At 38.0% G+C, this 26,516-nt stretch overlaps 2 protein-coding genes and 1 long non-coding RNA gene across 8 annotated transcripts in view; 1 reads left to right on the forward strand and 2 right to left on the reverse strand.

Moving 5' to 3' along the window:
• ALDH8A1 (aldehyde dehydrogenase 8 family member A1) overlaps positions 1 to 6,097 on the reverse strand; it is a 19,996-nt gene extending 13,899 nt beyond the window's left edge. Inside the window, exon 1 of one of the 2 annotated variants that reach the window (XM_006264433.4) lies at positions 3,615 to 6,097. In XM_006264433.4, coding sequence (XP_006264495.1) covers positions 3,615 to 3,752 — 138 coding nt within the window. In that variant the 5' untranslated portion in view covers positions 3,753 to 6,097. Of the gene's footprint in view, positions 1 to 1,436; positions 1,509 to 3,614 lie in introns of those variants that run through there. The other variant, XM_019479497.1, reaches the window with a different exon arrangement.
• LOC132243503 (uncharacterized) lies at positions 3,036 to 16,380 on the forward strand. Of its 2 annotated transcripts, XR_009455073.1 has the most exons (4): positions 3,036 to 3,125; positions 15,121 to 15,194; positions 15,323 to 15,447; positions 16,054 to 16,380. It is a non-coding gene; the product is annotated as an uncharacterized LOC132243503 (long non-coding RNA). The 2 variants fall into 2 exon arrangements; XR_009455084.1 differs by lacking the exon at positions 15,121 to 15,194 and having other exon boundaries at positions 3,037 to 3,125.
• Positions 6,194 to 26,516, reverse strand: part of HBS1L (HBS1 like translational GTPase) — a 102,252-nt gene continuing 81,929 nt past the window's right edge. For all 4 annotated transcript variants that reach the window (XM_006264437.4, XM_006264436.4, XM_019479495.2 and 1 more), the window contains 11 exons: positions 24,543 to 24,660; positions 20,503 to 20,649; positions 19,617 to 19,691; positions 18,570 to 18,687; positions 18,385 to 18,453; positions 16,378 to 16,482; positions 14,021 to 14,111; positions 12,985 to 13,093; positions 12,121 to 12,221; positions 7,996 to 8,140; positions 6,194 to 6,833 (listed from right to left, as the gene is read on the reverse strand). In XM_006264437.4, the coding sequence (XP_006264499.2) occupies positions 6,822 to 6,833; positions 7,996 to 8,140; positions 12,121 to 12,221; positions 12,985 to 13,093; positions 14,021 to 14,111; positions 16,378 to 16,482; positions 18,385 to 18,453; positions 18,570 to 18,687; positions 19,617 to 19,691; positions 20,503 to 20,649; positions 24,543 to 24,660 (1,090 nt within the window). In that variant the 3' untranslated portion in view covers positions 6,194 to 6,821. The remainder of the gene's footprint in view (positions 6,834 to 7,995; positions 8,141 to 12,120; positions 12,222 to 12,984; positions 13,094 to 14,020; positions 14,112 to 16,377; positions 16,483 to 18,384; positions 18,454 to 18,569; positions 18,688 to 19,616; positions 19,692 to 20,502; positions 20,650 to 24,542; positions 24,661 to 26,516) is intronic.

A 26,516-nucleotide genomic window follows, 5' to 3' on the forward strand; every position in this document is an offset into this window, starting at 1 on the left:
CCTATACCACATCGGATCGGGGCCCATCTAGTTCAAAAGCCTGTCTCAAAGTAGCCAGGGCTAAGCTTAACAAAGAATGACAGGTGACTTGATTAGTTTGGAAGTACTGTCGTGGGGAGAACTATAGGCTGTTTAGAATAATGTGCACCTCAAGCAAAATTTTATATCATCAAAGAATGCAATTAGATTTGTCTGACAATAATCATTTTCCATAAAACCACAAAAAGTGGTATTTATTATACTTCTACTCTTTTTTTGATTCAGTTGAATCAACTTCGCCAGAATTTAGGATAGATGCCATTCTAGCCAGCCTATGGTAATTCCCAGCTGCCCTTTCTGAATATTGGTGCATTAGCACTCTTTTGAAATTTCCCTGTATTCCATGATTAAACATTAATAAAAGGCTAGATAGCTCCTTTGCAAACTCGTTTAGAAGATTAAAAATTGTTTACTGTTAGGAAACATTTAACCTCCTCCATGCTTACTAATGCACTAAAAGGCAATTGATTCTCATGCGATACAAACAACTTATCTCCAATTCTTCCCAAAAACACAACAGACATTTTAAATACCTTTTGTCCTTTCTGCATCATTATTGATGTTACCATTTAAATTTATTAATCCATCTATACCATGTTTAAAATCTCTTCTATTCTGCAAATAATAAAATAAAAGGAAGAACCTCCCCCCATTTTTGCCTTTTATCCTTATTAGTATCAATTTTTCCCCAGTGTCGTTAGCTTCCATTATCAATATTCTACACTTTCTAACTTGTGATTAATTTCTCTCTTTTCCCAGTTGCCATTTTTTATTTTTTTTCATTTCTAACTTGTTCTATAACGTCAGCACTGAACCACTTTTTCCCCAAACTTGTTCTTTCTTGACTGTTTATTGGCCAGCAAATAAACTCACCCCCCAAAAGTAACAATTTCCATTCATATTTTTCTGCCTAAATATTTCCACTCAGTGCACTGTCCCCCTAATACTCTTCAGCTTTTATATATTTACCTCTTTTTAAAATGAAGAAAATATATTATTAGTTGTGACTGGGTTTTTTTTGTATGAATTGAATATAATTAAGCAGGTCATGTTCGTGGATTCCTAAGCGTCCACCAATCGCCAGTCTGGTGATATAATCATGTTATCTATCAAAATGAGGCCAGTTAACTCATAATGGGTGCAATACCTTGTGTGTTAGAAAATCTTCATTTCTAATGATCCTTTATGACTGGGCACATCAGACTTGCAGTATTTATTTCCCAAATAAGTCTTGCATAAAAGTGTACTGTTTTCAATCCATCCATTGCAGACAGAAGATGAACTTACACTTTAAATAAAAACCTGGGCATAGGTGAATCTGGACAATTCACCTCTTTGCCCTTAAAGTCACACACTAGGTAACTAGCCCCAAAAGAAATATAACCCTGGTCTCTGACCTTGTCATTTATTAGGCCATAGTGCTTCTTCCTCCTTCGCCCATTTTAATTGCTTGCTCTTCTATCCTGCAACCATTAGGTGACATTGTACTACTGCTTCTCCCCCTCTTTTTGCTGCCACTTCCACACCAGGCTCTGCAATTCAGCCCAAAGCTGATGCCCCATTTAGACCGAATTACCCTCTGGAACAGGAGCAGCAGATTCCCCTTTGAAAAACTCCAGTAATTGTTGGAAGGATGGAGTCTGAGGGCTATCGTAGGATTCTCACTGGCTAGGAAAGGACAGAAAACAACAGGATGGAGAGGCACCGGACTTTAAAAAAGCAGGAATGGGAACGGAGATAGGGATAGAGTGGAGGAAAGCAGAGGGAAGGAAAGCAGACATAAGAAAGAGGGAAAACAGATGCTTCAGTTAAACAAGGAAAGAAAATTATAATCCTGTGTTCATTTAAAACAACTTCTCACTGCCTTCTTCGGCCAAACAAGAAATAAATTAAAAAACACAGAGAAAGCTGAACTCAAAAACAAGTAAATAAGGTTTGATACCAAAATGTTACCAAAACTATCCATAGTAAACTGAGCTTGAGTCTGTATTGAAAAACAGATGGAGACAAAAGCCTTTAGAACTAAATGGTCTTGTTTGCCTTGGTTTTCCATCTCAAGTATGGGTGATGAGAAACAACCTGCTTTGGAGTTTTGAGGTGTGTTGCTGGCTTTTTGAACGTTTGTACATAAGCTTCTGTACATGTCTGGGGCGAGAGTCTTCCCTCCTGACCTCCAGCTCTATGCAATATCCTACAATTTGTTTTGCTTGCTAGCTACAGCTCTGAGCACACAACTTCACACGTGCCTAGGATGTATGCAACAGCTGACTGAGAAAATTGGATGAGATGTAACACTGTCTTCCAATATGGATTACCTTCACACTTAACATGAGTGGAATTTAACAGCTCAATAGTCTACTTTTTTTTTTTTAGGCCCCTTTACCTATCTCTCACATCTCCCTATTTTTATGAATCTACTTATGTAAATAAGCAGAAAGGGGATTAATGTATAAAACCTTTCAAGCACAGATAGTTTTGGACTGCTTTGAGCAAATTAAACATATTCTACCAAACCCAACCTGGTTACACTTTAACTCTTGGTTATCAACACCTAGTAAATATTTACCCAAATGACAGTACAAGGTTTCTGCTGAAAAAACAAACAAAAGAAATCAATAGCAGCAAAATAAAGAAAGGTTTATTTTGACACAGTATTCGGCCTTTTCATAACAGACAAGTTGTATTAAAAATGAAACAGTTGAACATTAGCTAACATCTTCAAAGCCCTTTGTGTACACCTTTTTTCCTGATCAACTGCCTCCTCAATGAGTCCTACGCACTCCCCATCATACACACTGCGTTGCTACTTAGCTATCCATATGAAGGGGTTTTTGCCATTACACAATTGATTGTGTACAGTGGCAAGAAATATGTACCCAAAGATTAGTCTTAGGACTGAACTGCATTGCATTTATGGTCTTGACTGGATAAGGTCAGTATACTGTACACAAATGCACGTTTATGAAGCTACATCAGTATTTTTTTTTTTTTTTTGCCTGCAATGTCATTGTTCCATATGGCAAACATCCAGCTGCAGAGATCAGACTTCAGGAGAACTGGAAGATTTTGATCAGGGAAGAACCCAGGTATGCAAAGTTTGGGGTTTTTTTTTTAAATTGCAGGGAGAGGGTAAAAACTAACATTAGATACTGAGAACATTTATACTTGGATACAGTCGTTCAAGGGCTGTTCTCAGAAGAGAGATTAACAGACGCTTTTTCTTGGCTCCACTAGAATTCATGCATCTAAAAACTATGGTGTGACCATTTCTTGCAACTCCCATTCTACAGGACTGGGCTAGAACCTTCAGGCAGGACTAGGGCTAGGACTGAAATAACTGAGGTTATACTGATTTACACACACTGAAGATCTAGCGCACAGCTTCAAACAGCAAAGTGTAAAGAGGAAGAGCTGCTGGAGCAATAATGTTACTAAGGTCAAGTAACTGAAGAGCTTATTTATTTGGCATTTTCCTGGTCTCACCTTCTACCCCACACACAATTGCATTTATGTCATTTGTAATTACATTGTTTTCCCCCCCGTCATCTTCTGGTAAAACTGGAATAAGTACTCACCTCCTCTTTGCCACTGTCTGGCACTCTGCAATACACTTCTCCTGTGGACGGATCATAGGAATCTAAGTAAGAGGAGCAGGGAACAAATTTACCACCTATGAAGTTCTCCAGAACTAAGAGAGACCTTGGGACAGCCATTTGTGAGCAGCCTGCTTCGACTGTGAGATTTCTCAGGTGTTACTTTATACTGCTTCACTTCTAGGTATTTACATTCCAAGCTTGAACTCCTCCCCCTTCCAATCTGTGATCAAAACTACCTCACATGCCAAATGAACATGCAGGAAAGGTGTTTTTCCTATGGCTCATCAAGAATAATCTATGAAGTGATTTAATAAGGGTAGTGGAATCGATCAGATCTTGAAGACAGTATTTTTAAAAAGCAAATTAAAACTAGATGAATAAAAAAAGGGGGCGCAAATAAGCAAACAGTTCCTACATTGCTCTACTTCAAATGCATTCCTCAATAATGATCATCTCTTCTCTTTCAATGAGCAAAACTATACCAATGAAGTTATATAAAGTATATAAAAAAAATCTCCAACCAGAATTGAAAGTCAATATACAGTAGTTATCTTCTCAATCGCTTGAGACCCGGTGTTGAAACATTCATATTCAGACATGCAACAGTTCCTCTGAACCTACTGCACACTGATTCTAAAACATGATGGGCCAGTGATATGGGAAGGGACCATAAAAAGTTCACTTTTTGGAGCAAGCGACCTCAACACAGTGCAGAAGTCCTGCTGGAGGAAGGCCCTAAAACACTGGTCCATTGCTGGGAGCATAAACTACACTTCTCAGCAAACACCACACTTCATCACAGCAATAACTCACGCTGTGAGTGACTACTTTACTTGCATAAGGTGAATACATATGATTTCTTTACAGAATACTTTATTTATGTATTTGCACTTTATTGTTAAAAAAAAAGAAGAAAAAAACCTTATTCGTATGGATTTCTTTGGGGAACCAGGAGAAAACAGTGTTTCCATTCATTCAGTGCAGAGGATTTTAGGATTCCCTATGGGATCAGGGTAGAGCAGAAGAGCATAATAACTTACCATATAGAAATTGGAGATCTTCAAGATGCATTGCCTATACACACATCCTGCTTGGTGCAGGAGGGCTGGACCCAATGATCTTCCAAAGTCTCTTCCAGCCCACATTCTATGAATCCCATGAGGTACGCGTGTGTGTCATGCAGCTGAGCTTAGAGACTTTGGTCAACAGGGTTTGTATAATGCACATGCACCTATTTCCTTCTTGTGCTCTGCACCAAGTGCATAAAGAACAGTATGTGTCAGTCACAGCTCAGGTGGGCAGGATTAAGAAAGAAAAGGAAGTGCAGGTTGCAGAAAGGGCATGTGGACAATGCATCTCCAAGAACTATAGTCACTATCAGGAGTTTTTCTCTTTAAAGATTGCCTTCATGGATGTTGCACTGTGGAGCGTTCCAATGCACCAGTACATTCAGACTTAGCAACTTCAGAGTTTAAGGGAATGAGAAACTGAAACACTACTTTGCTGAATAAGGCATCTAAGCTGGATGCCTTATTCAGAAGTTGGATAACATTTTGTTAACTGAACTGCAGGCGACTGCTCTACAGGTATCTGATATGGATACATTTGCAGTGGTGTATAATTCACAAGTCTAGTGTTTAGTGTTGAAGGCAACAGTTTCCCAATCTAGTAAGTTCTGAGACTTGTGAAAACACCAGTTTCAATATGGTCTCACTAGTCATTTTGGCCCCAGTTCCACAAACAGGTGTGCATGTACCTAGATTCTTGACACACATAATTAGCCCTACTGAAGTCAATGGAATAATTCACACAAAATGGAGAAAGAACTATGCGTTTGACTATAAACAAAGTCACTCCCACTAGGTTAAGAGCATGGAGGGAGGTACACACACAGAAAACTACAGGAATATTATTTGCCCAACCGCTTGAATAGAAGTATCAAGCCAGTCTTCAGTGCTCTACACCTCTAAAAATGCATCTTTACTGCAGGGATAATGCAGATGATCGTGCCCCAGGTCAGGCTCAGGTAGGTGTGAGGTGCCATGCAATACTTGAGCTATCATATACCCCTGATGCTGCCCTCACCAGTATGATGTTAAGAGTTTTAGGATCATCATCTGTGGTTCTTTCCACTTATTCATACCCAAGTTTTTCTCAGTGAATTGTGAAGGAATTTATTTGTCCTTTGACACATGTGGGAACTTGCAGAAAGGCCCTGCAGAATTATCAGTATCCTGTATCCCCACTAGAAAGTAAAGGATTACCAGGCTTAATGAGAGCAGCACTCAGGCTGGACAGCTAGCTTTGGGTGGAAACAAAACACAGGTTGTGGGTGTGAACAGATCCCAGGTTGTGGGTGTGAACAGCAGGCAGGTAAGGGACAGCATCCAAGTCAGAATCTGAATTAATTATGCAGCAAAGGCATTACCTCATGTGTCAGTCTCTAGGTTTACTTCTGTCATTATACCGACACCAATTGGTCCTGCAAAATTATGACTGATTTAACAGACTTTAGACATGGTTCAGATGAAATCATATGGTTCAATGGAAGCAAAACATGATGCTCAGACCAGGCTACTTTATTATTTTTACACTTAAAAAAAGAAAATCAAATTAGCCATTGATGACACAGCTTCCACTACATATCAAATGAAGATTTTTTTTTTTAAATAAAATTTGGGATGGGGCAAATAATCCTGTGGATGACACAAAACACCATTCTCTGAAACTGCAGTAAATAGTTCTTTTTTCCCTGAATAAGCATTCATCTCAAACCTTAAAAATATATTAGGCCAATTAAGTTACTTCACTGGATTACTGTGCAGCAAGTAAGCAAATCAAAGAAAATATGTAAACTCTCTATGGCTGGAAGTAGCAAGTTTGTTTCACGATGATTCACCATCTTATCTTCTCATGCATCTTCCCAAGCAAGTTTCCATAAAGCTCTGTGAAAAAAAATTTCACATGGGGAAATACAGAAGCTTTTGCCATGAGAAAGTGCAACATTTCCATTTCCCTGTCTGTTGCCATCTCGTTCTGCTGTGGAGAAAAATTGATAAAAAGTTCCCTTGAAGTTTAATGTGATTTTTTTTTTTTTTTCAAATTAATTGCACTTTGTTCCTTCAACTGAACTTGACTCTTAGCAGGCTGCATTTCGGTTGGGTCTTGGAACTCCTGGCACCAATGTCATTCTTTAATCTAAAAATAGAAAGGCACAATTGTTTTATTTATTCCATAACAAACAAATGAAAAATAGCATAAAGAAAACTATACAGATCAGCAAGAATTTCTAGGCTTTCTTTTTAAACATTCTTCTACTAACAATACCTTTTAGTTTCTCTCTGAAATGCTTTGAAACAACACTCTGTATATTAGAAACTTGTTTCCAAATAATAATTTACAAGCCACATGCTTAATTAGACCTTGATTCTGTATTTCCAGATATATACTTTATTTTATATTCACTGATCAAAATGGAACAACTTAGTGAGATTAAGCATGCACATAAAGGATTATAGGATCAAAGGCTTTATTCCGAGTTGTTTAACACAGTTGAAATGGTTAAGAACAACATATTAGGGCACCAAAGTAACAGTGTGCAGAGCCATTCAGTTACAGGAACTTGTGTTAAAGCACATGGATAAGGGTTAGGAATATATCACCACCTCTCTTATATAAATAAAATATTATGGTATTTGATGAATAAATTTGAAGAAGTCATAATAAGCCACTTTTTCAATTGGACACAGACAAATAAACACACAACATTCTAAATTTCTAGCCAATGTAATTTTCCCCCTAAAACAGTTTGACCCATTTTCTTCAAACTAGAAGTATACTCTTTTTTTTCAGGCTAACAGGGCATCGGAGCATGTAGGGTGCCTGTAGACATTGGGTGCCTAAGGGTGTAAAACTAAGGGTGCCGCCTGTAGACGTTGTTACATCTGCAGGGCTCCGGGGCTGCTCTGATTTACAGTGCATCAGAGCAGACACAATTAACTGAGACTCCCAAAGCGTGGCAATTACTGCACTCCCGGCAGCCTCCGTGTCTCATGTATTAGGATCTCCAAGCTTCAAAATGGCAGCAGGGGCGCTTGAACTAAAGCTCGTCGAACTAAAGTCAACTGCTATTTTGAAGTGCAGGGATGCTAACACACCAGACACTGCAGCACTTTAATTAGAGCGGCTCGCTGCTCTAATTAAAGCACCTCCCTCCCCTCCCCAATCACATGTAAAAGTGCTATACATTTCCAAGCCACAGTTTCTGGGCTCTGGCAGAAAAGCTGATTCACTGAGAAAGCTGACTCTACTGCCTCACAAGAAGTAACATCTTAGCAAATCTGCTACAGAAGCACCATACCTCCGTGACAACTCCTGCAGCAATAGTGGATCCACTGTAGCGTAACATAAACCTTCCTAGCTCCTTGAAATCTTTGTACAACTCAAGAGCAACAGGCCGTTGTGTCTGTAGTTCTATTAAAGCATTCTGTCCTTTAGTCAGAAATCTGTAAGTAAAATCATATGTTTGTATTTTATAGACAAAGAACTCCTTGAGTCTCTCATTTCATAATTATGAACACAGCACTTCAGTGATAGTTCTTACTCCTTGATACTCTTTTAATTATATTCCCAAGGTTTACTACACATCTTTTGGGCAAACATCAGACTGCAAACTCATGTTCAGCTAACTACTGAGCAGACTCAAGATCTTCTCTTTATTACAGAGCTACTTCTTCCTAGCTGACTAAGCAATCCAGAAACAGGACATCCTTGGTTCTCTGAATCCTTGATTATTCGAACAACAATTTTACTTGCTTGTAACTGCTGGTATTGTATAAGAAATTGTTCTCCTTTAAAGCTTTATTTAATGTACTGAATTTAACTGAAGCTCAGGTGACTTTGAATTAAGGCAACCCCCCCATAATTAGATTCTACACATGGAAACATTATACATTTGTTATTCTTTTTCATGTATAGAATCAAATTATTGGAGGGTCATCTTAAATTCATCCCCTCCACTGCTGCAGTGGGGCAAGCGGGGAAGCCGGCAGTAGGCAGACAGGTGGCAGGGAAGTCAAATGGTTTAACCCCTATCCCTTGCTGCCTGACATTTGTCCCCCTCAACCACTTGCCTCCCTTTGCTACCTGCCCCCCTCTTCCCTCTATGATGTCTGCTCACCCTGACAGCTGCCCCACCTGCCACTTACGTTCTCTCCTGACTGCCTACTCATAAACTTGTAACTGTTGTTCTCTTAAGCTCTACAATCTTTAATATATGTTCGCTTAAGTTTGATGCGGTTTTACAGTATGAAGCATGGTGTATCATGTATAATTATTTACAAGATGCTGCATTTTCACTTATTTAAGTGGCTTTTCAGCAGGCTCTTTCTAAAGAGGTTTGGATAACCAAGGACATGTGGTAGTTCTATACTAGGACCAGAACCAACCAAGACACCAGAGTAATTTACACTGGTTTTGTATAGCAATGTAAATTACACTGGGGTCCAAGAGGGAGGGGGCAGGCAGTGGGGGGCAAGAGGCAAGAGTCCAAGAGGCAGGTTTGGGTTTGTATACAAATGCAAGTTACCATATCTACCTGACTGTAAAATGACCCCCATACAATAATTAGATTCTGTGCATGGAAAATGTTATAATTTTCCATGCATAGAATCTAATCATAAAATTTCATCTTAAATTTGTCCCTCCCCACTGTTGTGGCAGCAAAAGCAGCAGTAGGGGGCAGGGGGCCAGACACCCATCCCTCGTGCCCCTGGCCCTTTTGCCCCATGCCTGCCCCCACCCACCACCTGCCATCTGCCCCACGATCCCTACTCAGCTTCAGCTCTGCTTTCTACTCCCTGCTGCATCTCCTGCTTTGTTGCCTGTCCCCTCCCTAGTCTGCTGCATGATGCATATAGAGCCTGCAAGTGCCACTTAGGGCATGTGTGCCACAGGTTGGCCACTGCTGATCTAAACTTTAAAGTGCTGATTTAGATTTTCTTCCCGGTAACTAGTAAAGTGTTAAATAGCCTGTGGCCAAGAAGTAATCCTCTTGGGAACCCCTAGTTATGTACTCATTCAGTGATAATCTTCCCATTTATAATTGTATCCCAAGATCTATTATTTAACCAGTTTAAAATTGATCTTAATCAAAATGTTGTCTGGTACCGAGCCAAATACTATATAGAAGTTAAAGTACAGCATTACCTTCACCAACCCAACTTACAATCTTATCCAATTCCCCCCATCCTTCCCGCCATTAAGGTAGCTTTGCAAAATAGGTTCCCCTTAAACTCCTGCTGATTGGTACCGTCACACTACCTTCTTTCATACTAGTTGTTTAATCATATTCCACATTAGTCTTTAAATTATTTTATCTGGGATCAATGTCAAGCTAACAAGACCCATTATTACCTGGGTCAATCTATTACATTTTAAATATTGCTATATCTATATAGATATATATCTATATAATATATATATTGCTATATACCTATCTTTCCCTCTTCTAGAACTCTGACAATCAATACTAATGATCCAAAGAGCCCTTGGGCCAACTCTTTTAAAACTATTTAAAAGTAGGTCTGTCTTGCATTTAAAAAAGTAACAAGAACAATGCACTTAACATCTTCAGTAAAAACTGCTGAAACGGGAAATATTTCATGCAGAAGATGACATGAAAACATAATCTGGGCTTTCCATCTAGTAAGAGACAAACAGAATTATTAGGATTCTATTTCTTTATAATATGGGATAATAAAGAGGGTTTTTTTGGGGTTTTTTTAACTCTGGAAGTCATGGATTTCTTCTTCTGTCCTTTTCCTTTCCTTATCAATTTTCTACTACTCCTAGTCTCTATTTTATATCCATTAATATTAACATCCCCTTTCATCCCTCTGTTATATTTTTTTAAATTTGTGTAGCTGCTTTCACTTCCCATTTCAGCCAAGTGTTTATCCTGGGTAGGGCTTTTTATTGATTTGGTCTATTTAGACATTTAGAAAATTCTTAACTGCTCCAAATCATTATTTACATTTGCTGTCTAAATCCTTTCTTCCAAATGAATTGGCTCACAATTGTTTTCAGCTTTCTGAAATTGTCCTTTTAAAAGCAGACATCTGGAGTTTTTGTATTCTCATCTAAATTAAGATTTCTCCTGTGATTCCCTTTACATACCTTAAATAAATGTTAGAGCTTTTCAGGTTCCACAAGAAATGTGTATGCATGGGGATGGAGAAAGGGTTACACATGTACATTTTACGTCCAATTTTCAGAGCATCCCCAAGCTCACACCTATTACTGAATGCCATACAAATAAACATTTTTTTCTACAAATGTGCAAGATCGTTTAATAATAATAAAAGTAAAACAACATTTTTTTTTTTTTTATAGAGATGAATATCAAAGTGCCTTAGGGTTCTCAACCTCTACATGTGCAGATAAAGGTGCAATGGGATCTAATTTGCAATCCACACAATCTCATGTTAAATCCCATCGTACCTTATCATTGGTACAGGGGGAGGCTGCGATCATGATCCCGAGCTCCACCTGCACCAGCTCCTGCACCTACTAGCCGCACAGTTGACGGAACTCAGTGGGACTTGCAGCAGAGGCAGCATTCCCTGCACTGCCCCCACTGAAGGCCCTAAAGCCAGGAACGCTACCCTTCCTGCAAGCCTCACTGGTTGTAGGGCTCACAGTGGGTGGTGCACCTGAAGCCTCACTGGTTGCAGGGCTCACAGTGGATGGTGCACAGTGGCCGAGAGCCCCTAAATCGATGGGGTCCCCAGCCCCAGGAGAGCACTGGGCCACATGTTCAATTAATGGTGTGATTAGAACAAGCTACATAGTTATTACACATTTTTTGTGGAATAAGTTTGTAGCTTAGCTGTTTTATCAGGCCCTTGGTTGCTGGAACATGTGGCTATGTCACAACTTAAAGCGTGATTGCCTGTTTAACGTAAGTGTACCTTATGTGTAATGTGTAGAGGGGGGAGCTTAAAAGACTGTATAGTAATTCATCTTTTCTATGGTGAAGGACTTCATAAAATCTTTTCATTGAGAGATCCAGTCACATTCTTTGGAAGCAGGCCATTCTGGTGATGTCAATCAGTAGCATGCCAAGAAGAACGTGGCTTTAAACAGCCAGTGTCAAAGCCACAATATAGACATTGTCTTGTTTGGTCTATTTCATAAAGACTTGACCAGAAACTGAAAATTATTCCTGGCTTTGCTAATAATTTGCTGTGTGACCTCTGACAAGTTGCTTTATCTCTGTGTCACACTGTGTAAAATGAGGATGATATTCTTCTTGCTTTGTATAACCTATAGCTAAAAATTCATATATAAGATATAAGCATATTATTATTATATCCTTAAACAGAGAACTTGTTCCATAATAGAGTCTCATCCAATCTGCTTTAGATTATGCAGTGCACCCCTGTCAAATTTCTAGTGTAATTATTAGTTACCTCAAAATACTTACTTAGGTTTTTTCTTTGTGACTTCGCCAGTATTCTTGTGAAGGACACTCAATAATCGCCTGATAGTGGCTGGCTCACTTATGGTTTGATAATGTAAAAGCACCTGAAAACAACAAAAGTTTATTATTTCAACCAGCGACCTACATCTTCAACTAAAACCCTACTTGCTAGCACCCAGAAAAGTCTTTAGATCCAAAGTGTGACTTCTGAAAAATCCTTTGTATTGATGCACAGGCCAAAGTAAGGAAGTGGCTCAAAAACCGCTTGAATTAGGAACACAAATCATGTACTGTATTTGCAGGCAAAGGCTCAAAGCACTCCTCAGTGAGGAACCTAACTTGTGTTCAGCACCCCATCTCTTCAATTAAAAAAGCAGTGTTTATCACCTAGAGAAACTACATCCCAGACTTCCTGTGATTTTTGTGGACACAATAAGCATAGATCTCTCAAAGTCTGCAGTCTTCCATATGTTACAAATATATACTAATTCTTTAAGCCTTTTGCTTACTGTCTGCACTACATCAGTGCAATCCTGTAGCATATGTTGAGTTTTTCAGATAACTGAAAACCAGTTGCATTGCCAAACCCCTACATACACTGCCTCCAGAGTCTTGTTAATAAAAAGCTGGCTTAACTCCGTAAGTGAACTCCATATGCAGACATTACATCAAACCAGAAGCCTGCAAGAGCAGATATGCGCTTCCAAACATGCAACTTTGCACCCTCTTTAAGCTACAGAAGACTCAGGTGGTTCAAGTGTGTCCCCTTTTTCATGAATGTGACATTCCTTTTTATAAACAGAAATGTACTAAGCCACTAAAGGAGAATACAAGAACGTTAAAACAGAAGAGTATCATGAAACTTACAGGGAATCCTTTAGTAATTGGGACCTCAATATTAAAGATGAGGACCCGAGCTCTGAAACGAGTACAAACTCTGATGGGTTCCTTGGGATCGCAAAATACACAGCCCACGCTAAAAAAGGGAGGAAAAAAAACCAGTCAGACACCACTGTGTAAAACCCACTCAGTCTCCATTACAGTAGCACAAGGATTTTCTGTAGATACACATTCTGTAACAAGGAAGTCAAAAGAACTCTCTTTTGTCCATCCAGGACAGAATATAAACTGGCACAAGTTTTGACGTGTGGAGCAATTTGGCAGCCAACTTGGACCACTCTGTTTCAGTGGTCCAATTAGGATGCCAAAAAGAAACTGTAAGAATTTTCTATCTGATTACTTAGCATAGATCACAATTTACAGCTAGCCAATACTTCACTCAAAGACCAAGTCAGGCATACACTGTGTATGAATTCTATAAACTGACTGCACAAGCCATAAGCTAAATAAGTCTGAACAGCTTAACTTATTTAAAAAAAGAAATTACATGTTTTTTTAAATGGTGTACAAACAGAAAAAGGGGCAAATTTGTTGAAAGAATTGTTTGCTGAAAACAGTTTGTTAACCTGTAGTTAACAGTAAGATGCTGGTATGTGCTATTATTTGTTCAGATTTACTTTGCCATCTGTATGATTTACAGCTCGATGAATTCTTGATAAACATTTTATGTAAAATTATTAATAATATCTTAGAGCATGTTCTGTAATTCTATGTACAAATTAGGAAAAGACCTTCTAAGGAAATGGGTTTTTAAAGTTACCCCGAAAGCATGGAGGTCAATTGATCATGAACTCTAACAGTATTCTGAGACTGCCGTTATACATAAAGCAGATGTTTCCAACGTATGCACATGCAAGCCAGGTGATATGCATCACTTTGGTTTTAAATATCCTGGTAGCCAAATCATTCTTCAAGTAAACCGCTGATTGCAAAGAGTAATAGTTACATGGCTTTTCATTAAAAACAAACCGTTACTTACACCGAAACTTCATTTTGCACTCACTTGATTTTGATGATATCCATGCCGGTCAAAGTGAGACTAACGTGATCTCCTGCTGCAGCCCAATCAACTGGTTCATCATGCAGTGTGATTCCTGGAAATGAGTAAGAACAGAACCGCTGAGTGAAGTACCTAGGTTCTGAGTTACAAACAAACAGTTCTACTTGAGACATTTGTGCTTCATCAACCATTACTCATCAGTTTTCAGTATGAATGGACTGATAGTAAAAGCTTTTCAGCTAAGAACACAAAAGGAAACATTTTTTTTTGACTGGGACTCAGCAATCTTTCAAACCACCTTGCGTATTAATATGGCTTTGTCTAACTCATGGGAGTGGACTCAGTACCAATCACACGGTGCAGATGACGCGTTCTTGAAAATACCACTAAGTACTAATATCACAATCCTTGCCACACCCATCCTGTGATGCACAGAGATACCCTACACCGCACCTTTCATGTTTCTTATTGGTACTTCTGTCAACTTTCATTTACCTTCAGTGGTATTGCTCTCTTTCACAGAAGAGCGCAACGAACGTCTTTCATTTGCAGCAATGTAGCGTCTATTAGAAAGCATCTAAATAAGCATGGTTTGTAATGTATTTTAAGTAAGTTTGAGACAATCAGGTGTAGACACTTGGGCAAGGATAAACAAGGAAGAATGTGTTTTATCATTGTGATGTTCTTGGCTGATACCAGTAGAAAGAGATCTTAGCAAAAGTTGGTTTTTGAGGGTTTGGTTTTGTTTTTGTTTTTTTAATACTGCCCATTTCACAAATCTTGCTGCATTTTGTTGTAGAACTTAATAAATAAAACACGATTCATGTACCAAGTCTGTATTTATTGTTTTGTCTCCCTATCACCATGCACCAGGCTGTGCCTAGTGTCATTTAAATTCAAATATGTCAGTCATGAAAAAAGCAGTATTTGTTAAGAGATGCTGAAAATGACTGCACATAGGAGGTGACACTGCCATAAAATGATACATGAAGTTCAATTTTTTTGTTGGAAGTGATACGTTGGTTGCAAAATGGTCATAAATTAGCATATCCCTTGTTTGTATTGGAAGATAAACTAAAGTATTTTCTCCTCATGTGAAATAGTTAACAACAACTCCAGCTACACTTAAGCCACTACGTGACGCTCCAACTCTGACTGTACTCTGGGGGATTCTCAGGTGACGTGCAACGAGGGTAACTGTATCTATGCCACTCCCTCCTCTCCTATAACTAGCGTAGAGGTGTGGCCAGGGTAGCCCTGTAGCCAGCTTATCATTACTACTGTAACATTCCCTTTTGCTCTCAGTTAAACCAGGGATCCAACGGACTGAGGATGCACAAAAAAAGTCACTGCTTGCTGCCACTTCTGTACACCCCTATCGTCTACTTATATTCTTCATCTCCAATCTATAATCATGGGAAACCTCAAGGGTACGTACGAGTTGTATCAGACATAAGATGATCAGTCTGAAAACCTCCTTACTCACTTTTTAAAATATATCCAGCTCCTACTTCTATGACCTTTACTATTGAAAACTCTATGAAGCTCTTGAATGGATTTGTTCTAAGCTGTGACAGACTCATGCTTTCACTTTTATCCATTTAAGAGACACGCATTTACTCCTTAGCACTTTAAATGTACTAGACATTAATTAGCTGAATATTTTCTCTCTCTCTCACACACACACACTTTCCCCTGAATTTAAAACTGATTCAAATTTTCTGACTCTAAAAACTTAAGATAAAAAAATAAGACACTAAAAAAGATGCACTTACAAGGACAACATCTGTGGTGCACAGAACTCTTTTGAGTTTTCTTTTTTACTCTGATTAAAGAATCAGATTATTTTTAGAAGAAATATCTCACCTTAACAAGTGCACCCTATACTGGAAAGGATATGACAGTTTCCCACCTTTTCACAAATTTACTGAAACAAATTCTTTCCAACACATTGTACCTTTTCTCTTTGTTGGCCTCCTTTGAAAGAAGGAATTCAGTTTTTTTACTGATTTATTAATTTGTTTTTTAAACTGCAGAACAAGATTTGAGTTTCTACTGCGTGGAGCCCAGTTCGACTGGCACCCTGTAACTGTCGATGGAATGTCTTTCAAGTAACTGCTTAGCATGTCCAACAGAGCATGAAAAAGCTTTACCAGTTAAAATTGATCTGTAAGGGCTGCAACATTTCGCAAGTCTTTCAAAGATAGTTATACAAATACAGTCACATCTAAAGAAATTCGTTTTATGCTTTCACATTTTATGTTTGACAGTTAGTATCAGTTTGAATATCTGTTACCATTTCAGCAACTGCTTCTAGCTCAGTATTGACCTGAAAGTAAACAAGCCTTTGAAGACTATACCTTTTGCAGTGCAAGTTTCATTGGGAGGCATTGCCAGAAGTCTCTCTCCAACCTGAATATAGCCTGCTTCTATTTTACCAGTTACACAAAATCCTGATCCTTGGTCTGTAAAGAACATGGCAACAAATTAAAACAACAGATAGTTAAGTGCATGTTAAGAGGCAGTCTTTATTTTTCTTTTTTGGTAAGCTGACCTATTAGCAACATGCAAGCAGATTTTTAATGTGATAAAATGCATTTTTTCCCAGTAAGACAGTATTCAGTATTTGAAAGGCAGCCAGTTCTACATCATAATGAAAACAAAATATTAATTCCAAAACTCCTAATCTGATTATTTTTCTGAAATATGAGATAAAACTCCCCACTTGAAAACAAATATAGTTGCTAAACAAACCAATTAATAGAGTTTTCAATAAATAGAAGGGTTAACCTACATAATTTTATATAGTTTTGTATCATTCTCCCTCCCCCTCTTTACAATTTACAGTAAAAAAAAAAAAACAACCTTGCATATGCTGAGGCATCTCAAAAAATCCTTAAAAACTGCAGTCTTGGATGTGTTTCTTGTTAGTTTATTGTCCAATGAACTGGAAATTCTGAAAGCTCTCTATGTATTTCTTTTACTCCTAGAAAGTCAGCTGACAGCTGGTTTACTAACATTTAGCGTGAAAAGTTATTGCAGATGCTATATTAATTTTGAGTCAAGACCCACCATTTCCTCCTTTTGTATTCTTTACTATTATTGCTGGATACCCAGTTATGCATTAGCATAATTTACAGATGAGTTACTGGGTTGGTCAACTGACAGAAGTCATATTGCCAACAGCTCAGAAAAGGGGAGAAAGAATGTAGACACCCCTCCCTTCCACCACACTAAAAAACTACGGGCATGAGTGCCAAAAATTATACAAGTATTTAATTTGTGTTTAGAACCAGTTGGCATGTATGCAAAGAAATCTGCGTGGGGGTTCAAGTGATATTTAAATGTGCAACTAACCATTCTGAAACAGCAGGTCTATATTCGTAGACAGGAGCTCTAGCTGTGTAATCGGGGACTTACTCCTCATAGCCACTGAACATTAATTTTTGGTAAATGCAGCTGTTTAAGTTTATTTAAATTCTGTATTTTTATTCATTTGATAAAAACTCAGCTCACTGCAAAACCTGTTTCTGCTTTATAGTCTACATACATATAACAATACTTTAACCCAGCTATTTCTGGGTGAAAAGGTTATAATCAAATAGCCTGTACCACACTTCATATAACCAGTGATGGTTGCAAAAATGTTTAGCCGATATGTGATAGCAAAGTCTTAGATGCAATTTCAGTATTTACCATGGAAACCTCAACGCCTTGAGAAGAGGTGACAGGAATTTTGGTTTCACCCAATACAATCCGTGTCAAAACCAAACTCCATTTTTCTGACTATCAATATTTGAATCTGGGTCCGTTGTCATAGGCAGTCAAAGCCTGATACCCAGCTTACTACACGATCTAGCTGGTTTCAAGTACAATTACAACATGCATACATGGCAAGTTTCTTTTAAAATATATTTTGAGAGTAATAAAACTGATGATGTTTGAATAAAATTAATGTTCCTCTGCCAGGTAGAATATTAAATGTCCAATCATGCTAGCAACTCAGCAAATGGATTGGGATCAGGAAATTCCCAAGTTCCACTGTATGCACTGTATCCACTGTTTGCACTCACTGTATAGCCATTAGCAATTTACTTAATTTTTGCCTCAGTTCTTCCATCAGTAAAATCTAGATAACACCACTTACTAACCACCACCAAGAACACTGTGAAAAACTTAATACATGTAGGTAGTATTGAATAGATGTCTCTAAGCACTTTAAAGTCAGATTTTAAAACATGTTTGTAAAAATGTTATCTTACACTGACTTCAAATTATTTTAAGATATACATATCTTAAGACATGAATGAATTTGTATGTCTTTGAAATGATTAGTAAAAATAAACTTTATAAATAAGAGAACCAACCTTTAAAGACATCAGAAACACACAATCTGAATGGTTTTTCCACTGATCTCTGTGGTGACTTGAAATAATCTGAAAAGAAATAATAGGACATAAAAGTTTCTGCATTTAATAATACAAACAACCATCTCAAAAATTCAGTTAAGTAATCAACTATGCTATTTAAATCAGTAGAACAGCACACTTACCAATTTGCTCTAGCAAACATTTTCCCTTATACCATTTAGTGAGTTCACTTGATTCACATTTTGTAACCAGGTTTTCACCTCCAAGACCACTTGTTGGGATATAAGCTACATCAGACTCCTAAGTAAGAAAGCAAACACAAGTTAAACAGAGTGTTTAATTAAAATAATAACAGTATATAAAAGTAGATGGAAGGAACAACTTCAACATTATCATAACTGTTACTAAGCTACAAAATAGTCAGTCATTATAATTCCCTTGAACAAAAAAGAACATATTTTTCCCCGATACGTAAGGCTTCTATCAAGTTGGATAGTCAAATTATTTAGAAATACAGCAGATTTGTTGCCCAATTCATCTCTTCTAGTTATCAAAAGACAAAAGCAAAGAAAGAGAAATCAGAATTAAATGAGGCATTTTATCAACTTTAACTAATAAATGACCTTAGGATAAAAACTCCCGGTGTCTGAGAGGGATATATAAGTGCAGACTTAGTCTGCCACGTGACCAAAACAGGCAAAAGCAACAGCAGGACAAAGACCAGACCATCTGCAAATTAAGGCAAGAGTCTCTAAAGTATCCTCGCTAACCCACAATCTGAACTGAAAGCTGCCCTGACTTGTAAGACTCTACTGTAACATCCCAAACAAGTCCTCTAGGATACCAAGATTTAAAAATAAATAAATAAATAAAAATAAAAAGAGTTAGTGGCTTGTAACCTTTCCTTGCAGAACGCATTCCCTCCAGGCCTCAAAGAACATGAGTGGCTAATTCGTGGCATTCCAAGGAACCCACATACCTAAAGGGAATCAACTTTTGACAGAGGTCAAATGCCAGGTACCTACACCTGAGACTTGTTAAGTACCTACTCATTAAAGAAACATGAGGTCAGGGGCTCTGCTGTAAACCACCAGTGTCAGCAAAGATGGCACCACACCCCAATCACTGGTAAGGGTCTCCAGCAGTACAAACTAACTCCAACCCAGCCCCAAAGAATTAGCCAGACACAAGCAAAGTTTCAATAATCTCATTCTTTAAATTTACTTTACCTTAAAGCCAGCTTGTTTAAGAAACTGGCCAAGTTTACTGGTAATTTCTTGAAATCTCTCCTGTTGCCAATTAACCTAAAATTAAGAAGTGATCGTGATAAAAATAGTGCATTTTGGCATATTTTGCTATACAACTTCCATTACACTCTCACATTGTACTCTGCCTAAAGAATAAGATGTTCACAGTGCTCACCTCATATGTTGGAGAAAGACTGCACAGATCACACTATGAAAGAAGTGAACTGAGGGCCAACAGGACTGGAACAAAATTGTAAGATTAAGTTTGCAAGGCCTACATTTGTTAATCTGCAGTTTAACTTAATGTGTAATCGACACTTTCATGAACAAGTCCCCAGATTTGGGGTTGGATTTTCTGGCATCAGAGTATAACAAAATTCAGATTCAACAACCGTGCCTCTTCAGAAATCAAAATATTCAATATATAATTCTAAAATGTAACATTTTAATACAAAGCACATGTTTGAGCAAATGCAGTAGCATGCCTTACAAGTAACCCTTGACAGAAATCAGGTAACTGCAGCTATCATTGGGGAAACAAGTGAGGTGAAACATTCATGGCTGAACATTTACTCCAGTAAGTTTTAGAGGGGTTACTTATAAAGTATTTCAGGAAGATTTTCAAAATCGAGTGGAGTCCACACTACTTTTGAAAATCTCGCTTGACTGATATGTTGAGTTATAGACTTTAGAAGAACATTCTTGCCTTTCTGAACATAGACATCATAAAAACTAGAAACTGGGTGGGAAAACCTTACAAGGAAGGCCCAATCCTATTGGAAAAGTAATAAGGATCTTCTGAATTAAGGGCTCATGATAAGATAAGGAATGTAAGATGTTGAACCATTTAAAACCTTTAAGCATGTACCTGGTCCATTTTATTGACTGCAACAGCCAGTTGTGTTACTCCAAGAGAACGAACCAATAACCCATGTTCTCGAGTCTGTCCACCAGTCTCAAACCCTGCTTCAAACTCTCCTCTGCTGGCATCCACAACCAAGATTGCCACATCAGCCTAAGTAAAAGGGAAAAAAGGTTCAGAGAGCAAATTCCATAAGCAGAATATATTAAGAGTAAATATGGCCCATTGCTGAACATGCACAAACAAATGACAACAAAATCTACTATACGCAAAAACGGAGTATATTAACATGCCTTTGTCTTAATGAAGATTGATTTCTATATCATTGTTTCTGGGTCTGCATTAACGTGACACAGTACAGTTAAATGCAGAGGCTATTAGCCAACAGGTAACCCCTTCCTGTCACGTGACCCAATAGGGCTGTTCCATTGAGAAATTCAACTGGGTACCAACAGGCCCAGGTTCTACAAATCTGGGGATGTATGCAGTGCCCCAACTTCATGCTCAAGCCTGCCCCTAAGACCTGGAAATCAGAATCCCAACATACTCCCCTTGTGCTAAAACGGTTGCAAAGAACTTCGTTCCAGATACTCAGTTGCCCTAATAAAAGATATCACATCTACTCAAAGAACTTCGCCTGTCAGAGGAAAGAGATGAAATACAGGGAAGCTCTTCCTACTTAAGACCTGGAGACAAACCCCACCATCAGGCAATATTCTGCATGGGACCCAACAACCAGAGATCCTGTAAACAGAACTCACGCTGGGTACTGTCTAATCCATACAACATACTGGTCCCTGCCAAAGTTGTGATGTAACAACTGTGATTTAAACCCTAAAGATGCAAAGATGGAAGGTGAAAAAACCCATGCAGTCATTTGCCTTTTTATCATACAGGAAAAATTTGTTCCAGGTCCCAAGCAAAAGACTACCAACTGTCCTACTCCCCAGCATCATGGGTGATCCAGCATACCAAGTTAAATATGCAAAAGGACAGGAAAAGAACCTAAAATGTTGGTAACCTCAGCAACAAGCAGTAGCCAAGAACCAGTCACCCCATCATAAAACTCCTGTCCAATGACAGCCAGAAATAACCAGACAGGCTCCAATAACCTAATGCTACATGAAACAGACCACCCCCAGGATGAAGAAGTGGGAGTTGGTTAGAAGGAAAAAGAAGGCAGCAGCATCTTGCCCTTTTTCCTTATGCACATGCTGCAGGCCACAGAGAGGGAACAAGGGAGGGCATATAAGGCATGGCTCTAGTCATTAGTAGCTAAAAATTCCCCTTGCAGCTCTAAAGGAGAGGGACATGTCTCTACATTTCCTGGCCTCATCATCAAAGATGCAACGCCTGCTAGTGAGATGAATTTCCTTCAAAAGTACACCTACAGTTCTTTTAAAACATACTATAGGTGGAAGCTGAAAATGCATAAACTACTTCATTAGCACTGCATACTACAGGCCAGATCCTCACCTCTGATAATGCTGCTTTGCATAATGTAAAATGACAGTTGGGGATTCCCCAACCATGGCAAATCCCAGCTGATGTAAAGCCATCATAGGTATCTTTCAGCTACCTCCTTCAATAGAGTCCCTTGCAGCTCCTGGCTGTGCCAATGAAAGCAAGGGGGTGCATGCAAAGAGCACACTTTACTCCCCTGACTGTCCCATTAGAGAACATTTACAATTCTAAATGTACGGGTTCAATTACAGCTACATTGATCTCTCATAGCTGGAAAAATCGAGGGAAAAGTCTGCTCATCTATAGCTGCAGAGAGCTAAGTGAAGGTAGAATTGAAAATCTGGGTTTCTGTATTCTTTTCATGTTATTTATAGAGACTACGAAATCAAATCAACAAACAGAGCTTTTAAGAAAAACAGAATGGTTAGGTACAGCATTTTCCAACATTTTTAGGCTAATTTTTTAGGTTAATTTTTCAAAAAAATTTTCAAAAAAATGTATAGATGGCTGGGAATATGTATTTACACCTGTGTCATGTTAATAGGCAAGCCTAACAAACATTACAGTTTAAGAATCCCTGACTGTCCTATGGCTTAAATACAATCACAAGATGTGGATTCTTATCCCACACCTCTAAGCATGATTATGGGCAGCTCAGTCTCCCCAGGCTGTCATGTTTCCACCTGTAAAACTGATAACAGCTCTCACCCATTCTTGTAATGCATTTTAAGGTGCTTAGATAAAAGGACCTCAGTGTTAGTCTGGAATAAGCATCATTGTAATAAATTGAATATGTGAATGACTTTTCAAAGGAACTTATAGTAATCAAACTGCCCCCAAATTTGCTTCTTTCTTCTAATTTTAGCTTTGGCAATGGCTTGGTAAGACTTTTCTGTAGGCCAGTATAGTTTCAGGCTCTCAGGACAACAAACTCACAAAAAAGCAACATGGTCACTGTAGAATTAAAAGTAGGTCATACATATAACAGGTTTTAATTTACAATGCTAGTAACTGAAGCAGTAAAAAGACAAAGGACACACAGGGAAGGAGAAAGCCTTGAGAACCAAAATCAAATAACTTTTCAGCATATGCAACAGGGCTACTACTTTTTTTTTTTTTTTTTTTTTTTTTTTTACAAAAACTATTAAGTCCACTTTTTTAAAGGAAAAAGTTATCCCACAAATATTTGGATTCTGATGTCCAGATAAACATATTAAGCTCTCTTATTCCACTTGATTAGTAATTGATCTGTGCAAGAGACCCAGGGGTTTTAAGAATAATCGGACAAAGTAAGTTTATAATTTGCAATTCCTGAGGGGAAAGAAAAAAACTGGAACTAATTTATGGATCACAGGCATTCACTGTCATTCTGGGAATGTACCCTGTTAAGACACTCCAAAAAACCTCTGACAAATAGAAGTTTTTGCAGAAAACAACTGCCTTAGAGATCAAAGTCAGTCTATTTCAGACTGAAATGGGGACAACATTTCCATTGTTCTAGGCAGGCATTAATGACAAGCCCCTGCTGGTAGCTCCCATTTTCATTTCAAGGGACATCCAGCTGGGACAGGTGTGGCAGTATGTCAGATTATACTCTCTTGGGTTAGCCTGCAACTCATTTTATACTGCTTCAATAAATTATGGTCAATCCTTTTAATTTCATCCCAAAACCAATAGGAAGTCAGCTGTGATCCCAGAGTACAAGTGTCGTATGCTTCACAAAAGATGTACTTCCTACAAAGCGAACTGACACGTTTCACACCAGTTTTGATCTCGAGATTCCAGCCTTGCATGTATAATATGTATGCAGAGTACAAACTTAAATTGAAAAACAGATTGTCTGAATGCTTTTCGCTAAGTTTATGAAAAACTTTTTACAACTTCTTATCCCAAAAAACTTTTTTGGAAGCACTGACTGTTGAACAGCACTTACTTTGTGATCGGAAGTGATTTTTTAAAAACTATACAGTTTTACTGACACAAGTGCAATAAACTGTTCATATTACTTCATAGATAAGTGTGAAACCCTCTTTTCCCCACAAATCTGAATAACCAAACAGCAATCAAGAGAGTTTTCCTTTAAAATTGCAAAAAAATTATTTTCTCTATTTAGAAAAAGCTGAACAAATTTCAGTGTTCCTCAAAAAGTCTAAAAATTGTGTGAATTTTTCTTTCTAGAAGTTTTCCATAGGCTAACATGTAAAGAATAAGGTTATATGTGTAATTTTTAGAATGGAACAGAAAACGGTTTACTAGACAACTAGTACAGAGTAAGTACTATAAAACATGACATTTTGGGGGGGGAGTGTTTAAAGGTTATGTACGAATAAACACAGAGGTGGTTGACCATGATATATTAAAGTCAGGTTGAAGGTAGGATGTGTAAGGTGGCACTTTAGAAACTAACTGGTTCAGAGGGGCATGAGCTTTTGTGGACAACCACCTACTTACTTCATCAGATGCCTGCAAGCTACTTCATCAGATTCTTGCTTATTTTAAAACTATATTTTTTTACCTTTCATATTTGATGAGTGCAAACAATAGAATTAAGTGCAAACGGTAGGTTAAGTGACATTTGTTACCTGTGCAGCTCCTGTGATCATATTTGGGATGAAATCTTTATGGCCCGGAGCATCCATCAACGTAATCACTTTTGTCTTTGTCTCAAATTTCGTCATACCCACATCCATTGTTACTCCCCTTAAATAAAACACACATGATAGACCATTACAACTGTTTGAAAAGTTAACAACACATACAAAATGCAGTATTAAAACAACAATATTAGCTAAATCCTACATTGTGGCTCTGACAGATTCATCCTGTACTAACCTGTAATTCTCCTGGCTCTGACAGAAGAAAAATTTGGCCACTTCTATTCTGGCAGTATTTTTCAATACTATAGAAACTATTTTTCTATATCCATATATGATTTTCAACTTTAAAAAGTTAAGGTTACTGACAGATGTGTTACTTTCATTCCCTCTCCTGTCCTTTATTTTCTTAAATGAAGAGAGAAAACAAAATCTAGTTCTACTATGTAAAGCAAGTGGAGATATGCATATATACATAGAATAATGGTATGCAGTAAGATTATGTCCTTCTGCTATAATTCAAGGACAAGTAGCAAAGTTTCGTATTTACACTATTTAAGTGCTCTGCAACTGCCACTTAAGTCATCCCCCAATTCTACAAATTGAAGCATCAGCAAAACCAAAGCCAATGAAAATGTAACTACAGCAAGAAGATCATCTACCTGTATATGTCCCCATTCTCAGGTGTCTATTCTGATTCAGAATCAACAGCACAGTCCCTGGAGTTTATTCCAAATGTGACTACATAGCCTTCCAAGGATATTACATGCCCTACCCACTTTCCTTGCAGCACCAAATGGCAGAAGAAACATCACAAAACTCAAACAACAGCTCCTAAATACTCTAATGTAAAATATACCATTGAAAGTCTAGAAGGACTAACATATGCAAAAAGTGTTTCGTTTAACACATTAAAACATATCAGTCTTACTTTCAGAAGTAAACAAACTGTTTCCATAACATAAGTCCTTTACTTGAACACTCCTTTAGTGTTCAGTAACAATTTGAAATGTTTTATAAAGCAGACCGGGTCAATTTTCTCTTCAAGATTTGAAATTCTAGGATTATACAAATATTTGATAAAACCATTTTCAGGTTTTCACCTGTGATGCAGTCCTTTTTAGTTTATTTGCCTTTACACTCACAGGTCTGTTGTGTGTAAGTGGCCTATGTCAAAGTCTAACTTTAGGTCTGAATGCTGTAGGAGTGTGTTTAAACACATTTGTGTTAAAAGAAACCCTATGTTCTCTGCAACCCACTGCACCCCACCCCAACATTCTTCTGCATCAGTTTACTTTTTCAAGGTTATCTGTGCATCCAGAGGAGCTTGAATACCATGATACCATGGGCTATGAGTATACCATAAGATACAATTACATTAGATAAATAAACTTCTCCCTGTGGTTTCAAATGAAACCCAAGATACTAAAGAATATCAGAAAAACTGTGGTAGGCTATTAAACTCCATCTTTTTACAAATACAGAGTGCCACTGTCCACAGATGCAGTCTTTACTATTTTTGCTTTCTAGCTATCTTCATCACTTCTTCATGCACTTCTTCAACATAAAACAATTTAAAATACAGTTAACAAAATTAATATATATTATAGCAAGCTAACATGCTACTGCCAGATGCTAGTGTGCTATACAATTAATTTACTGAGAGTAAATTAGATATTTGGTCCGAGTCATACGTGATGAACCAAAAAAATATCATCTTCCTTAAACTCCTTCACCTGCCCCGATTACTTGGTTCATAAAAACTGCCAGCTCCTCAAAGGGAAGATTTTACCAAAGGGCACATCTGCTCTATAGTCTGCAACACAGTACAAACAGCTGAGTTAACAAGACTAAATTCTGCAGCATAGAGCCCCATGCTGCCACAGCTAAGTACCTGGGGTGCCTGAGCTAACCCATTTAAAAGTTAGCATAGCCACACTGCAGTCTACAGCATAATCCAAA

The sequence above is a fragment of the Alligator mississippiensis genome, chromosome 1, assembly GCF_030867095.1.
Source record: "Alligator mississippiensis isolate rAllMis1 chromosome 1, rAllMis1, whole genome shotgun sequence".
NCBI lineage: Eukaryota > Metazoa > Chordata > Crocodylia > Alligatoridae > Alligator > Alligator mississippiensis.